We start from the raw sequence: 17234 nt of genomic DNA, 5'->3' as shown, positions 1-17234 counted from the left end.
TAATAATATTAAAAGACTTGATAGTTCCATTAAAGATTGATTAGCTACCACAGTCACCATAAATTTTGCAGGGAAAGACACAGCTAAAGAGCACCTAGTGCTGCTTCTTGCTTTCTGGTCTATATTAGCAAGACAACAAGCAGCTTTGGGGAGGAAAAAAAAACCCACCACACAGAGACAAGTTCAGAGAGTCAAGAGAAGATAGAGAGAACAATGGGATACACAAACTCAGGCACCGTGACTAGGTAAGGCAATTACAATATTTTAAAAGTCCTTACTTAAGTCCTTTCTTCAAAGCTTCAAAAATTTTCTTCACCTGAAGTGGTTTTGGATCCCAGATGACTTCCCCCTTCTGCAGAGAAGAATAAGCCTTGGGGGATCTCAGGGACATTCTTGATCTCACCGAACTTCTGCTGAGAGACTTTCTGCACAAAGGAAAAACAAAACAGGTAAAGATGTAAAACCCACCACCCAGGAGAACATCCTAATGCACAGAGCTTCCAGGCTACAAGTTATACCTAACCCCAGGTACCGCTTACTCAACAGAGTAGAATTCTTCAAAAGAGTGAGAACACTTTCACAGATAACATTAAATAGACAAGGACCAGCTTTAGATATCCAGGCAGAGAAGTTTTTACAACTTCATCAGAAACAGAAAAACGGCTTCTAAACTATAGTTCAGCCAGAAGAAGACGCTAAAAATCTATCTTCCCAGCTTCAGATAGACACTGAAGAGCTTAGCAGGGCTTTTTTAACCCTTCTTAAGGGATATAGAAAATCATGCAGCTCTACATTTCTTTTGAGGTAGGGCACAGAACAGGATTTTTTTTTTTTTTTTTTTAAGAGGTTACTGTTCAGACTGCCCTTGTCTTGCATGGCAACTAAGGACCTAGATCCCCGAGCACCTTCACGCAGCTGCTCTGCTCAAGCTCAGGTAAGGGGGCAGGGACAGCCTCATTCTTACTCTCAGAGGAGATGCAGGAAACCAAGGCAACAAGCTTTTTATCTGTCCAAGGTCTAACAACCCTGAACTAGAGGGAGAATTAGATTTCAAGAGGCTGCTGCTCTCCAGCTATCAGTAATCCCCAAACAGTGAATGGCCTAAAGCCTTAACACTTTAAGTACTAGCTGAGACACAACAATTAAACAGATTATACCTAACACAAACAATTAGTATTAAGGCTTGATCAAGAGACTATAATTTTCTTATACTATCATTCATTCTTGTAAAGACCTCCTAAAAACCCTTTAGAAGTACCTATTTAAATGCTCATTTAAGACTCCTGACATATTTTTAAAAAGACAGCTCCTGAGCCCAGATTACATTTATTGCCTGTGTTTTTTCAATGCCTGGCATGACACTTACTTTCAAAAGTCATGACAAAAACTGCCTAAAAACTTCTGAAGAATTATCAAACCTCTAGCCAGCCATTAGCTATGACTCCACAGCAGACACACCAGAATACAAACACTGCAAACACTTCACACCCACAGACTCCTGGCTCACCTCTATTTTTGCACTCTCTAAGACTTAGTTATTTTTCTCTAGTTTTTGTTAAGATTCCCCTGAAGCCAAGCCTCTAAAATAACACAAGGAAACTTTGCCCAGCACCAACCTGAGCCTTGCCCTCAGCAAGGCATCCCACCTCTTCCAGAATCCCTGTCCTACATTCAGCTCACCTGAGAAAGTGAGGAACTCCACCAGCCTTAATTATCCACAGGCTGCCTTAAGGTCAAGGCATGTGACCCCAGGGGTAAGGAAATAAGAGAGTCTGGTCCTTAAATTATCAGCCCGGCAAACCTCAGAGCTGTTCTCAGTCCTAGGCTAGGAAACCTTGAGCTTAAAATCCCATTTTCATACACTGCATGAAAATGTAGAGTGTCCAGTATGGGACTTTAAGGAGAATACCAAAAAGCTTGATGTTATGTAGCTATATTCCCTTGTGAACTTCGTAATTTAAGTATCAGATTGCCATTTAATAGATGACAGTAATAATATTTACATCCTGAGCAGACCATTGTGAGGCAAAGTGAAATAGGGTGTCTCACTGAGAGCCTCAAAAGGAAATTGCTGAAGAAATGCAAAAGTATATTTAGCGTCTGCTCGAGAATCTCCATGTGGACCTGATTTGTGTGTCATCTTTTGGACAGACCTTGCACAGGGCCCCTGCAGTCTCCTGCTGTGTTTTGCAACAGTGCCTGAGAGAGAAATTAGTTAGGAAAGTTCTTCACTGTGCTGGGAAGGTTGTTGGGTATTCACCAGGCTGTATCTGGTGCACATCATCATTTCAAAGGGTTTTCCTGATGGTGGAGACTCCTTAACAAAACTCTTCTTTGTCTAAGCAGCTAGTAACAAAAAGCAACATCATGAAAAAATGCACAAGGAGAGGCATGTGGTTAAAAAACCTTTGCAGTTAAAAGCAACACAACAATGTTAAGGGAAATATGAACTTTTCTATTTCGAGCGTTCTTACCCTGCTGGATGTGCCTTTGTTGGAACAACAGCTGTTCACCACTTTTCCTTTCCCTGCAAGAACTTCCACTAGGTACTGCCAGATCAAGTCTGTTTATAGAATTTATTGCCTGTGTTTTTCTCAGGATCTTAGTGATACTTGTGATTTAAGATGTCCAGCCCTTGTTAGGTGCAGTATTATTATTACTCAGCTTCCATAACAAATCTGTTTATTCAAATGTAAATACTTCTCAGTTGGGTCACAATTGCCTTGAATTTAATTTTTTCTCCCACTTTACCAATCTTGCGGTTACAGAAAAAGTTAATTCCATCGTCTGGTTCTTTGAAAATATGTTTTATGAGATGAGCCAGGTATTTTACTTATATAGAATAGGATTTTTTTAAAAAAATACTATTAGAGGCCTATTTTTCAATACTTCTGTATGATGTTTCTAAATAATTCACTTTGTTGTTGTTCTGGCAGCACCGGCAGCCAGAGATTATATTAATTTTCTATTTATAAATCACACCTCCTAAAAGCACTCCACGAACAATATAAGGATCACTAAATTCAGATAAAGAACAAGAGTGTTTCTCATGGAAAAGCTGCAGATTTATCAGTGTAAAGCAGGGCTATACAACAATTTATGATAAGCAAAAATGGAAAAGCAGTGCAGTACGGTTTAACAGTTATGGCAGTGGACTGAAAACTGGAAGAGTCTATTGCAGCCTTGCCTGTACTCTTGACCTTACTGACAGCAGTGAATTCACAGTAGTCATCCTTGTCTTCCCTCCCTCCTCCTTTTGTAGCAGTGCCAGAAGTCCCTCCTCCAACATAATGTTGCTCTGCTTAAACAACTGCAGGAATTGCGTCGGGTTCAATTACATATTTTGCAAGAATAAACCTTTAGCATCCCCAGTATGAGATTTGTTGTCACCGTAGCTACTCGGAAGGCTTCACCTTTCCTCGGGAAGCCGCCGGGTTGGTGTTCCTCAGCGGCTCGCAGGGCTGGGCGTCTCCGGCACCAGCTCAGCGCCTGGGGCAGGCTGACACCCCGGGCACCAGCCTCTCCTGCACCTCTGTGAAAGGCACAGCTCCCTCCAGTTCTTACACTTAATGCATTCAAATCGGTAATTTATGAAAACTGGAAAAATGGGCAATTGTGGTATTATTTATCTGCATCATTTCCATTTAAGAATCAGACCTACTTCATGTGCTAGCAAGTAAAGTGATTTCTGTGTTCTTATCTGTTCCTGAGCTTGCAGAAACCCAGCAGAGAAGTGGGTGAAAGCCACTACAGCAACAGAGTTTAGGTAGCCTCACATCAACACCTTTCATACCAACATTTTGCTGAAAAAATGGATGCTATAAGCACGTTGCTACATATTTGCTACATAACCTCTGAAATGCAGCCATCTCTGAAATACCCGTAGTAGCTGCTTCTCAGTGCACAATGACAACACCCCACGTTTTAAGATAAGAATCAAGAAAGAATTTCTACATATGGATACCTGAGCTCAGTAAATGCATTCATGGTGCCTAATGTCTCTTGTCCAGAGGACCAGGAGCTTTTCTGTTTGCGTTACTTACGCTAATTTTCTGCTCTGCATAGTGCTGAATCCCGTGAAGGAACAACTCCTGCTGATACCACCGCCGTCACCAGGAGAGACGAACGTGAGCTTGACCGACATGACTGCCAGTCAGGAAGTCTGTTGGCTTCTGAAATAAACAGAAAAACAGATGAGTGAAACGCCCTCTCACAGTTTACACTTAGACACTGACAAGCTGCACAAAAGGGAATACTCAGAACAACAGCCATTAGATTAACTAGAAAAAAGTCCTTGTCTGCTAAGCAGGTTTCCTCTGGTGCCATCCACAACACAATTAATAAGGAATTGGACTAGCTGAAACAAAATCTCTCATGCCCTCTGCAATGGCTGATTGATTTTGCAAACTTACTATGTAAAAGTCAGAATATCGGCTACTTACAGGCTCTCTGCATTTCTGATTTAAAAATAAAATAAACTGTAATTGTCCCACTGCTGAAAAAGGAACTCAGGCCAACCCATGTACTTCCAAATCACTCTGGATGCCAGAACAATACTTAAGCCCTAGACTTAGCCAGGTCCAAAAGTAGTTCTGTGCATCTGTGCAGAGCCACATCGAAGTCAAGAGCAGAATTAGGGCTTTGGCTGAGTGTGGTAGTTAAGCCCAAGGCAGGAGTCTGGTTTTAACAGTAAAATTCAGGTTCAGGCTCCTCCTCTGGCAGAAGCTCTCTTGGTTTGCTCTCTTCTGTTTTCCATCAGTCAAACTCTTTTGCTTTCTGGAGAACTGTGTTCACTGCCATATGTCTAGAGAATCCAAGTTACAATATAAGTAACAGACAATCCCTCAAAGCAGCTGTAGAAAATCACCCAGACAGTTAATATACAGAATAATTCCCTTCCTTTCCCCCACAGGCTGGCGTAATGTAAACACCACAACTAGCATCTTTGCTTTGTTTTTTTTTAATGATGCCAAAATGAAGGCCAAATCCTAATTTACCTCTCAGTTCTTAATCCTTACTCACACAAAACTCCATTCGAAATTGCTGAAAATTTTTGACTAAGTAAAGCACAAAAAATGGAATATCTTTTTCTATAGAGAAGTATGTACAGAGGCGGAAAACTCCAATAAGGAGGTCTGCATGGAGATACTCCATGAAAAAGTTTGTCCTGGGTTACAGAAAATGCTCCAAGACATTGGGAGCTCTTATTAAACAGTGTAGATACTGGAAAAAAACATCTGCACCCAATCCCTGTGCCTCCACATTATTCCAGCAGCGTGGATGCAGTTATTCAGACTGGAAGCCCAGAAATGTCAGAGCAAGACTCTTTCCTGGCTCTGTCACTAGCTTGGAGAGCAAACTAACTCAGTGTTCTTCCAGAATGGATGTAAAGCATAGAGTGCCTGATGGTTATATATACTTTCCAAAGAGGGATGAGATTTTGAGCATATTTTGCAAATTTAGAGAGCATTTTGCAAATTCTGGCAAGGTTTGTAAGTTCATCTCCAGGTATAGGGAATTACTGTAAGTGACTGTGCTTTAGGTACCATTACCTGCTACGGCAGTAACTAAAGATCCATAGCAGAGATTCTGTTTGAGTGAGAACTGATTATGGGATGTGAAACCTCTCAGCTAGCTCCCTGAAGTCTTAGAGCTCCTATTTCTTTGTCTCTTCTGCAGGCTTTGCCAAGCTCATGAATATATCCATGAAAAACAGGCAGGAGGTATTAGAACAAGATCTGACAATCACAAATCCAAGCCAGCTACCTGCTTTGCAAGCTAGCTTGCTTGCTGCATAGAAGACAAGTGTTGGGTATAGCTACTTATTTGGTACCTCTGTGCATTAAACTCCACAGGACTCCACAGCTTCAGTGGCATCAATAGAAAACCTGCTATATGGACAAACTTAGGTGCAACTCAATCACTTTTTAATCAAATTGCACAGCAGTTGTGTTCTCGTGCTTTGAAAGGCTGTCTCTTGTACACCCCTAATCATAGAGGACTTGCACTTGCATCACATGGCAGCTGAAGTTTTGTAATAATTTCCATTCTTTCCCTTAGTTTTTAGATGCTTACAAGTCTGTGAACAGTCACCCCATCAAAAGGATCATTAGTCTGAAAAAAACAGGCAATTTACTGAAAAATGTCATTGCATAACAAGCTGTTAAAGGAAGAAATAAGACAAACAGCCTCATGGTTATTGACCACATCCCTCATCAAGGCTGAGGAAGATTCCCAGGATCTATTCTTCAGCTCCCTAACCTAAGAACCCTATTTCATGGGTAGAAGCGACAGTGGAAATGCAGAAGAAAGCTGCTTGCATAATTTTATAGGACTCCTAAAGCATCCGCATGAGGCTGAAAGGCTTTGAAGCTTGTAGATATTAAGCAAACAAAAACAGGGAGATCCCTGACCAACAAACATAAGTTAAGTTTGAAACGTACAGATCCCATGGCTCAGCTGGTGAAAGAACTAAATTGCTTAGCCCTGAGCCCATTGCCATACATGTTAGTATAAAATCAAATACTATTCTGGATTCCAAAAAGATACGCTGTCACAAATTAGTGTAAATGACAGATATATTGGACCTCACTTACGTAAAGCCATAAATATTTTTTTAAATGCTTATGTTTTTGTTGTTTTTTCTTTATACGTGCACAAAGGTTCAATCCTCGAGGGCACTGACTCTGTCCTATCTAGTTGCAACATATACAGCAACATTCAAATACAACTCACAAGCACATTTTTATCAATATGGTTTCTTTTCATGAAAGACAGACAGACAGAAAGGAAAGAAAGAAAGAGAGAGAGAAAGAGAAAAAGAGAGAAAGAAAGAGACTACATCATTAGTTATCTATTTTACTTTGAAATGATGTTGATGAAGTCACGCTACACACCTGGTAGTGACCTAGAAATCTTACCACTCATTTCACACTTCTGACTAGAAGGCCATAAGTAGGATGTCATGACAGCATTTTATTGGTAAGAAAGATTTATAAATGCAGTTGTTTAAACAGAGGGTTTTGCTAGCCAGAGTGTCTGTATAAATGTGCTGAGCTACATTATGACTGCCCCTGAGTAAAAGCATCTGGACACATCTCAGATTGAACTGTCCTTTTAGGCTAGAAATAAATAAGATATGGACTCCTGACAAAGCTGAGTTCAAATCCATCTTCCAATCTATCATCTCTGCTGGGCATGTCAATGACTTTGAATCTCTTAAATACGGGGATTAGTCCCTTGGGATCAGAGCTATGCCCTCACATTGAATCTCCCCAAAAAGCACAGCATGTGAATACAGCAGCTCGCTTTGGGCTGGCACATGTAGAACACAAACTCTGAGGCCCGATGGAAGGTGCCTCCTGACAAGAGCAATAAAAACACTGATCTGCTGGAGAAAAGGAGGAGGCTTGAAAAATAATGTTTGATGATGTTTGAGAGTCCTCAGACAGACCTCCACACTGCCTAAATTTACTCTAAGGTTTTACATGTGCAATGTTGTAAAACTGAGATTTCAGGGCCTAAATAATATGATTTAAAATAAATTGAAAGAAGTGTTTTCCATTTAAAGAAAAGATTGTTTGTTGGTTCCTATTTTCAATGGTTTTCAGCACCCCGATATTTTACAGTCATTTAACCTCAGTATTCCCAAGTATCCAGACACACAGGGCCAAACATCTACTCTTCTATGCAACAGGGAGTACATTCAAACCCCATGTTCTAAATAATCTGTGTTAGTATTAGTCTATTCCTCAAGCCAAATGACCTTCATCCTCCACAAACAAAAAGCTGGTGTCTGTTTGTATTTATGGCTAAACTTTTCCATTCCTAGTCATATTCTTAATTGTTTCTAGGCACAATAGTTTCAACAATTTTATGAGGAAAACATGACTCACAGACTTCTTACAAAGTATTTCTGCTTGTGTTTTGTACTTTAAATTGGTACCTTTCTTTTTCTTTTAAATATATCCTAGAGGTTCACTTAAACTTGGTGAACTATTGCTAGAGTAAGGAATTTGTGTTTTGTTAGGATATTCTAAGGTTCCGTTTCTGAAGGTGCTGTTCCTTAAAGGACACTCATTTGCTTCCCTTTACATTTTTGCAAAAATTGTGCCATATTTGCTACAGTGAATTGTGGACACATGCATCAAATCCATAGCCTAGATAAGAAGTGACTACATCAGCAGGGTCTGTCATTAGGGAATCAGCACCCACTGTTCACTGGCTTCAGCAAGCTTCATATTAACCAAAAATAAAAGCCAGGTTGAAACCAAGCAAAGTATTAGTCACTATATAAAATAATCCATATGATAGAACAGAAACTATTAAATGTCAGTCTCTTCAGACAGTAAAGAGATCTCAGGATCACATTTATGATTCTGGGTAGATTATGAGATCAGAGTCGTTTCTTTTATGCCACTAGCTGCTAACTTTCTCCTCTCCTTTTTAGATTACTACTGTTACGTTTCAACTATATGTTAATGTAAAATTATAACTGGACACATTATGCCAGCTTTACTTGCAAGGATGACGGGGTCAGTCTGTCTTCTAACTGTGAAAAACAAACAGTTGATTTTATTTTGCATTACCACAACCTAATCCAAATGCAGACAATGGGATTTGAGTCTTTCACAACATGGATAAAGAAAAAAAAACAAATTGCCACAATGTATTACTATACTGTCAACATTTTAATCAAAGACTTAGTGCTGGACAGGGCCTGAACCAGTAAAACTTTCTTGATAATTTCATTATCTTGGAATAGGCTGAAATTTTCTAGATCTTGGCATTTACACTGCAGCCTTGGACATTTAGAGAATCCAGACCCATTAAAATTAATGAAACTCCTGAGATGTGATAACAACACAACTCAGACCTTATTACTCTAAAGGTGCAGGTAATGAAGGCTGACTGAATAATGAATGAAATTATCTTGTGTACAGCACAGGGCTGAATCCACTGGGAAAGTACACACTATATTTAATCTTTGCTCTCAAGCATTCTTTAGAAAAACCATTGACCTCAGTGGCAATGTCTACTTTGCTAGATAAACATTCCAAATTTATGATTAAAACCCCGTAAATTTTCAGCATTTTTGTTCAATTATTACACAGACATTCTATTTATACTGTTACTGAAAAAAAAAGAAAAAAAATCCCTAGTTATTTTTTCTAGATATGAAAAGCTATTTGAATTAGACACAGAAAGAATCTCTGAAGCTGCATCTCAATATAGCTATTTTCACACAGCATTACACACAAAAGGAGATCCTCTCTTCAGATATACCCTTTCCCTGGAGTTCAAGATCAAGCAGCACAGGACGATCTGCACAGGTTGCGTGTGATTCACTGTAATGCTCTGACTTCAGGGTATCATTCATCCAGAACCAGGAGCTCACGCCAACAAACATAACCTGTAACTAGTCCACCACTCAGGGGAACAGCCGTTGTAATTACAGATATTGAAAATGTATGTTCTGTATTTTATCAAGTCTGTATCCTAAAACAGATTTTAAAGTAATGGAAACAAGTAGCTCCCTGTGATGACCAGAACATTTTCCTCTTGCTAGTTTTACCATCAATCTCCGAAGCACTAACAGGTCAGTTTTGCTTCTGCCTGGTATCTTCCAACTCTCCCATCTCACCACTACGCATGTCTTCCTCCCCACTGCCACCTATAATGAAAATAAAAGAAGAAATGCAGAAAAAGGCAATCCACGCATGAAACCAACTTCTGCCTGTCAAAGATATATATTTAGCCATATAGATCATGGCTATAACATCGTGTTGTAACATCCAGTGAATCCACAGCTGTATAGATGCATCCAGCCATATGCATCAGGCATTTCTGCAGTTTTAACACTGAGAAATAAGCACAATTACACAGCAATTTGCCTAAAGGTACAGAGCCTGCTAATGCTTTTCTAGATACCTGCACTACCTACCACAGGACCTCTTGCCCTAAACCTGTTTAACTCAAATTATTAGATGGGCTCTTTACTTTTCAACAAACTTGCATCTGCTGGGTTGTATTTTCAAAATTTTAAATGATTTTGGAATATATAATCATATTTTTAAAAGCAATCTAGGCTCTTTACAGCTAGTTTCATTGAATTTTAATAAGAATTACATTCACATTTGACATTTAAAAAAGACAGGGCATCAGTAGTATATTATCAGTAGTATATTACTCATTTTGGTACTTCTGATTTTTTTTTCTGGGCAAATTTAGTTCTTAAATATATATTTAAATACCAAATATATGACATACACTTTCCTCTTAGCATATGCAAGCCATAATGAGAAAATCAGATAAGCAGCTTGCCCCAAGTTACTGCTCTAGTCGTTCACCGCCAAGGTCCATCCGCGGTCCTACGGCGGCGTTTGGCAGTGAAACCCCGGAGCCCAGTTTTGCTGCACTTTCACTCCTCCCAGATGGCAGTTCTGGATTCAGGTTTGTGGGACAGCACAAAGGTTCGTCCCAGAAGCAGCCCTTGCAAAGAGATTCCCACATGTGGGGCAGCAGGTATGAGGCCACCATCCCTACCGTAGTTTCTCGAGCCCAGGACTGGACTTTCAAGACCTGTTTTTCAAGCCCGGGATTCAAAATGTTACTGTATTTCTAATTAGCTTTCATCTAGGCAAACAGATCCAAACACTGTTCTCAGTGACGCCGATGCACCTTAGAGGAAATCAATCAGTCGCTTATTCCAGACTGCCAGGAGCATCCCAACAGCAGAAGTTGGCCCATGCTTAGTTAATGACCTGGAAACTATTTTTCAAGGGAAAATTTGTGGTCAATTTGTATCTCCCTCTAGCGGCAGAGGACACCAAGCAACCCAAGCACAAAGCAGCCCTTGCTACTGACAGCACTCGGGTGCATTGCACCTATTTCTCGCAGGCAAATTGTTACCCGGCATCAAGGTTGGCAGTAAATCCCACTGTTATTTTGGTGAGAGTGCAACAAGAAGGGAATGGGGGATTGTGCAGTATCCAAATCCCCATTCAGTCCCTTTGCCGCGGACTTTGTGGCCTGGCCCTGCAGCTTTTCCAGCCTTGCCTCCTCGCAGCTCTGCTCCCTGCTCTGCTCTGCAGGGAAAGGCCCAGAACAACTCGCCCATTATCAGCTGATTTATGAGCACGGGGCTTGCTGCAAGCTCCTCTGGTTTCAATTTCAAACTTGATGACAAACTTGCAAGCCTGAATCAGAGATTCAGGAATGTGGCAGGCTCCACACGCCAGCCTGACTTGCAGCTTTTTCAGCTTTGGCAGAATTGGAGCCTGCAGTTAGCTGCATTATAATGAATACTTAAAAACAAATTCCTAACAAGAGAAGAAGCAGATGGCGTTGAGAGAGAACAATTTACAATTGATGAAGAGTCTCTTCCAATTCTGACAAACAAAAATTTGCCTAGCAGCAATGCACTGAATCCTCTGAATTCTGACTTTGAGAGGTTCCTCCTCCTTAATTGGAAACGCCAAGGAATAGTCTGCAAGACGCATTTCTATACAGACCAACCTATATCTGCGCATGTTACATACAGACCCAATCTGCATGATCATGTTTCCATCCTTTGGCCAGCGCTGAAGGCTCTGAAGAGCCCATTGCCAGGTCACTTCGGAAAACAAAAACCCACCACCCTGTCCTTTATCTCAGCCTTAGGGTTGTGGAAAGTCCCAGTGTTTAATCTTCAATAGAAACCACCGTGATGGGGAGATAAGTGTTTCTATTATTGCACTCAGAAGTAGATGTTAACTAAAACAGATGCCAATCTTTCAGTAATTGTGGAATTTGGTGTTCAGCAGTATGTGGGATGCCTTTTGATATCTTCAAGAAGTGAAGTCTGTGAATCACTGCAGAGCGGTCTGTGTCCTAGGGCATGCTTCTGAAGTGGGAGAAACCTTCCGATCGGGAAAACTGGCCCTTTATTAAGAATTAAACCAGTAAGTGAACTTCCTGTGGCAACAGTGTTTTGTTCCCACAAATGTTACCAAGATGCTTTTGCGCCACAAAAGAGAAACCAAGTTGCTAGGGTAGGACTGATATTCCAAAGAGCACTGAAAAAGGAAGAAAAGTAGAGAAAATGTAACATAAGAGAAAGACATAGACATGCTTTCGGAGAGAGAAAGGAGTTTTATATTTTAAAGCAAAATATTTCCTTTAGTGATGAATAGACATAGGCTTTTTATTTTGCTTTTTTCAAAGTCAGAACTTCCGCTGCTGGAAGTGAACGTGGGTACCTATAACTGCACATGATTTTCTCTCTCCTTTTTTTTTTTTTTTTTTTTTTCCAGAAAGGGATATCAAAATCAAGACAGTCTGGATGTCTCTCACTGGACATCTATCACCTGAAGCTTCAAAAAATCACTTGGCATCTTTGAACATTTTATTACTCAATAGCTTCTAACACAGGCTTGAACTCTTTAGATTTTCTAGTGAATTAGGGTAACTGTCATAAAAACCCTAACACTTTGTTCTGTCTTCATGTTCCCTTTGTGCAGGCACAGGGACACTCTACAATCATGTAAAGTTTTCTTGTCCAGATAAACAGGAGCCTTTGCATATCTGTGGATATCTCTGAGCTTTTCTCTTTATCCCCTACTCATTTCTAATGCACATGCTGACATTCATGGCCCACATTTTTTATGCTATTATTCTCTCCTTTTATTTGGTTTGGGTTTGTTTTTAATGAGGTGAACTTTGCACAGCCCAACTTTAGTTCCTATAAAATCTGTGTCTTAAATGGCCAGATTTAGAGATTTTGTATGGAAAAAAAAAAAAGCCCACATACTAACCATACAGCTGTACTTAGAAACAGATGTTTTATCCCTTTTAAACTGAACTAACGAGGACAGAAATATGGATCAGATAGGCCAGATTCAGGAAAACTTCTGTCTAGATTTGGAATCTGGAGTTATGGCTTGCCAGAAAAACTCGTGATTTCACCTCAGGAGAGGGGAAACGGGTGGTAAATCCACTCGTGATGAAAATTTGCACCGCTGCACTAACTCCAAGGCTCTTCCCCTCTGCGACCCAGCCCATAGGCCCACATTCACTTAGCTCACATGAGTATCCCATTCACAGTGGCCAGATGTTCAGTTCATATGAACTGCCACAACTCTATGGAAATCCATCTCCAAATCACCCATTTCAGGGCTTTTGCAGGACAGAAAGCAGACCAGGCATTTAGAATCAGATGCACTGAAACTGTAGGCTCTGACAAACTTTGGCTGCATGTAGGAAAATTTGAAATTGATTTTGCACATCTGTGGTCTCAAAATATAAAGTGATTTCGGCTATTTCAAAAACAGATAAGGTTCTTAAGTCCATTCCTTCTCTGCCCAATCTTGCTCCTATCAAAGTCACTGGGAGCTTTGCCATGACTTCAGAGAGAGGTGGGACAAGACCTTGTAATCATGATTTGGCTCTGACACTGGAAAATTGCGTTAGTTACAGATCTCCATAGAAAAGATGCATTGGGTTTTCCCTCTGAATCCTAGCTGGAATTCTCAAAAGACATTATTCAGAATTTGTCTTTATAATTCTTCATCCATCTGCTCCCTTGTAGCACAGGGTCCTTTGCTCCAAGCCCTGACAGCGAAGAAGAATCTCCTGCTGCCTGTGGCATTGTGAGACATGGTCACTACAGGCAGAGCAAACTGGGGCTAGTGGGGCCCTGGTTTCCCTGGGGACTATCATAATATAAATTATTAATAATAAAAATAAACATTGGCTAGCTGGAATTTCTCTTCTTTTCATTCCTCTAGAGCTTAGTTTTGTCATGGAATTAGCTAAATAAAGCCCACTTGAAAGAATGCTTAATTGCAAACAATCCAAACATAACAAAATGGAAACAATTGAATCTTAAATATTATATACTCAAAGTAGATTGCTTTGGAAACAGCTGAAAGAATACTGTGTATTAGAATACACATGATGAAATGAATAGTTAGCTCAAATGCAGTCTAAACCAGATTACGTTTGCTTACAAACCAGAAATTCAAGCTTTGTCAGTCTGGTTCTGCCTAGAAGACACTTTATTGTCTGAAGTCTAAATAGAATGGCAGCATCACTCTTTAAAAGGAGCAAAATCAGGGCAGGCAAACTTGCAGACTTTTGCATACAGCTTGCTCTGGAAAGACCAGGATGATGTACAGTGGCTAGGCTCCATTACTAGAAAAGATAGGTTAGCAAAAGCTGCTATTTCAACAGATTATTCTAACACAGTTTACTTCCCTGGAAGTTGGCTAGGGACACTCACATGAACAGTTCTGACAACAGATCTCTGAAGGCGAGCAGTGAGCATTGACGATTCCATCAGAATAACTGATTAGAGAGTACACATATGCCTTAGCCTTCATAAACTCTTTTTTCAGACCTATGTTTCTGTTACAGATATTTAATTTATACATTTCATAGTCAGCTAACAGAAAGTATTTCTTTTGGCATGTAAAAACTCCCTTTTGATATCCTTTAGAAGTTGAGAACATTATTGTATCTTTGGTAAGGCAAAAATATTTCCAGTAATATCTGAAAATATCTTTAATGTGCCCAAAACTTGTAAACAAACAAACAAAAAAGTTTATTTGTGCATTGCAAAGAAGCAAAAAGACAAAAAGTAGACAAATGATAACCAAATCATACTTGTGAATGTACATATTAATAATATATATGTTATAGTAATATACATAATAATTTTGAAAATTAATAGACTGTAAAATGATCCCTCCTTGGAGGGTCCTTGTTTCATGTGACATGAAATCAGACTAGTGGAAGTGCAATGCCTCACTGGCCACATGTTTACTTTCTCACTTATCAATAACCGACATTAACAAGACTTCTGCCAGAGATAGCAAGTTCCTGGAAGTGTCAAGTTCTTCCAGCTCGCCCAACCTACGCACAACCTACTCACCGGGGGAAAAAAAAAAAGGTAGAAATAACTGGAAGTGCTAAGTAGAAGTTGCTCAGTAGCAGAACTGGTTGAGATCAAACCACTTCAACATTTAGGCCAAAAGTTAATCTAATTTTAAGGTCCCTTGAAATGTTATGAATATCATCAACAAACACAGCAAGAGTCACTTCTGAAAATGACTTTCAGTTTTGTGCACAAAAAAAAAATCAATAGGATCTCTGTCTCAAACTTCTTCAAAGACTATGAACTCAACTCTTTGTTCCCTGAGGACTCCAAGCTTTTACTGCAACTAACAGTCACATCTGTTAAGCGTTTAGTATTTTTTCTCTGTCATAAGGAGTTTTTCTTAGACCTTGGACTGGTTTACTCTACATCCAAGCTTAAGTACAATAACAAAACTCCCACAGAAGAGATAACTGCGTTCTTTTGCCAGCATATTTTAACTTCTCTCCCCAAAAAAGACTGGCAATCCTGGCAAAAGGAGTCCTCTCTCGGAGTACTTTGCCAACATAGCTAAATCTTTCGGGGTCTCATTTTTAACACTCCTCTTAGCACTCACAGTTATGCCAGAAACTTTGAAACAAAGATCTTTTGTACAGCTACACAGGAAAGTTTTGTTGCTCTAATGCAGCTAGAATAGTTTTGAAAGGTATTAGCACTCTGCAGACAATGTAAAAAAATCCTGCAAGGTGAGCACATTCTGGCTATATCTATACCAGCAGCAGCTCACTGCTCTCAGGACACCAGTGATATTTACTAGGGCAGTGCTCCTAGGATGAGTGGAGCAGTCTGGCAAGGCTCTGCTTGCTATCAGCGCTGTTACCGTTCTCTCACACTTCAAAGAATTAGCATTACTCTGTGCCCAGTTTTATAGTGCACTATAGATACCTCTGTACTTGCATGTATTGCAAATGCATAGCCAGCTCAGCTACGAGGGCAGGTATCTGCAATACACACAGGGACCCAACGGTCTCAGAGGAGGCCTTGTGTCACTTGAGATACTATAAGCACTTTGCTAGAGCGGGCATACTGCTATACTGATATTGCTGCAGACCTTCTACTGTCATATGGCTACATCATTAAAAAAAAGAAAGCCTCAACCAAGACAAAGTCATAAGAGCACATTTAACTGCAGAGCAGAGTTTAGCATGGCTAGAAGGCAAATAGAATAATTACAATTCTCAGTGCAAATCTTTTGTGCCTCATAAAAGAATTATTTTTGTGATGTAACTTGACTTAGTTTATGTTACCCAGTACTTACGTATGAGCCAATTATACCTAAGACTAGTCTTGCAGAATAAGACTATGCCACTTCACAGAACAGGGTTTTCTCTAGAAAAGGTCTCCTGGTTCCCTTTCCACATGGACTCTGTGACCCGTAATGCCACCATTCACGGTGGCTCAGGAGTGCAACGAGCTGTTACTCAAGAACAGTGTAGCAAAAGGCTGAAGGTGTCTGTTAGCTCTGCCTGCTGATGCTTAATTCATCATCTCCTATTGGCTTAATAGAACAAGGACAATGCGTCACCTTCAGCATGTGGCACGTAGCCAATGACACCAGGCTTGATGTTATAGCTACTAGAGCTACAAACAAATCTACCACAAAGATGGGTGGCCAAATGCACTGTCCGTATCCAAGCAGCAGTTGCTTGGTAATTTAGGGAATCCTGGTGATTAATGAGATTGCCAGCAAATAGCTTTAAATTTCAGGGCAGCACACAAGGGAAACAGTTCAACATCACAGTATAGTGATGATTCCTATGCTATCAAAGGGCTGCGCTATGTGGGTACCGACCAGCTTCTTTAGCATCAGCCAGGCAGGGTTTGTAAAGCTCTAACCGTGTCCTGCTGCTGAAGGGTGCTCTAACCCAGCAGTGATAATCTGCCTGTTAATGAGGAACCAGGGCTGGCAGCAGAGGCAGCAGATACAACAGAGCGTCCCTGCGATGCTCCGCACCCCCTGGCATCACCCTCTCACCGCCAGGACACAAATCACTGACCTTAGGAACTCGCATTTGTGGTCCTCTGCAGAATCATCACTGATAACACGCAGCCCCGAGAACACCCTGGCAGGCAGTCACTCTTGAGTGATCCTCAAAATTCAGAAATGGCCATTCTGATACAAAATTCACATGCTGGCAGGGGACCAAACACCAGACAGATCCAGAATTAAAGATTTAAAACAGCTCCCTGACACAGGTAGCCCAGCAAAGACAGTGCATTCAGTGCTCTAACAGCAAAATGTCATTTGGCTCCACATGCTTTGCTCAGGAGAACTATTTGACAGTACTGCTACACGTTTACTGTGCTGGCAAGGATAACC

At 40.4% G+C, this 17234-nt stretch overlaps 1 protein-coding gene across 5 annotated transcripts in view; it reads right to left on the bottom strand.

Annotated features, from left to right (window-relative positions):
- The window catches only part of RIPOR3 (RIPOR family member 3), a 47613-nt gene that overhangs the window by 23981 nt on the left and 6398 nt on the right, over positions 1-17234 (bottom strand). For 3 of the 5 annotated variants that reach the window (XM_088528475.1, XM_088528493.1, XM_088528486.1), the window contains exons 2-3: positions 4044-4172; positions 279-425 (exon numbers count right to left, since the gene is read on the bottom strand). In XM_088528475.1, coding sequence (XP_088384601.1) covers positions 279-425; positions 4044-4144 — 248 coding nt within the window. In that variant the 5' untranslated portion in view covers positions 4145-4172. Of the gene's footprint in view, positions 1-278; positions 426-3200; positions 3292-4043; positions 4173-5924; positions 5995-17234 lie in introns of those variants that run through there. The other 2 variants (XM_088528479.1, XM_088528501.1) reach the window with 2 other exon arrangements.

Source organism: Tinamus guttatus, unplaced genomic scaffold (assembly GCF_059628265.1).
Source record: "Tinamus guttatus ecotype Peru unplaced genomic scaffold, ASM5962826v1 Tinamus_guttatus_pri_ptg000027l, whole genome shotgun sequence".
NCBI lineage: Eukaryota > Metazoa > Chordata > Aves > Tinamiformes > Tinamidae > Tinamus > Tinamus guttatus.
The sequence above is the reverse complement of the archived record's forward strand: the minus strand, read 5'-3'. Positions and strand labels throughout refer to the sequence as shown.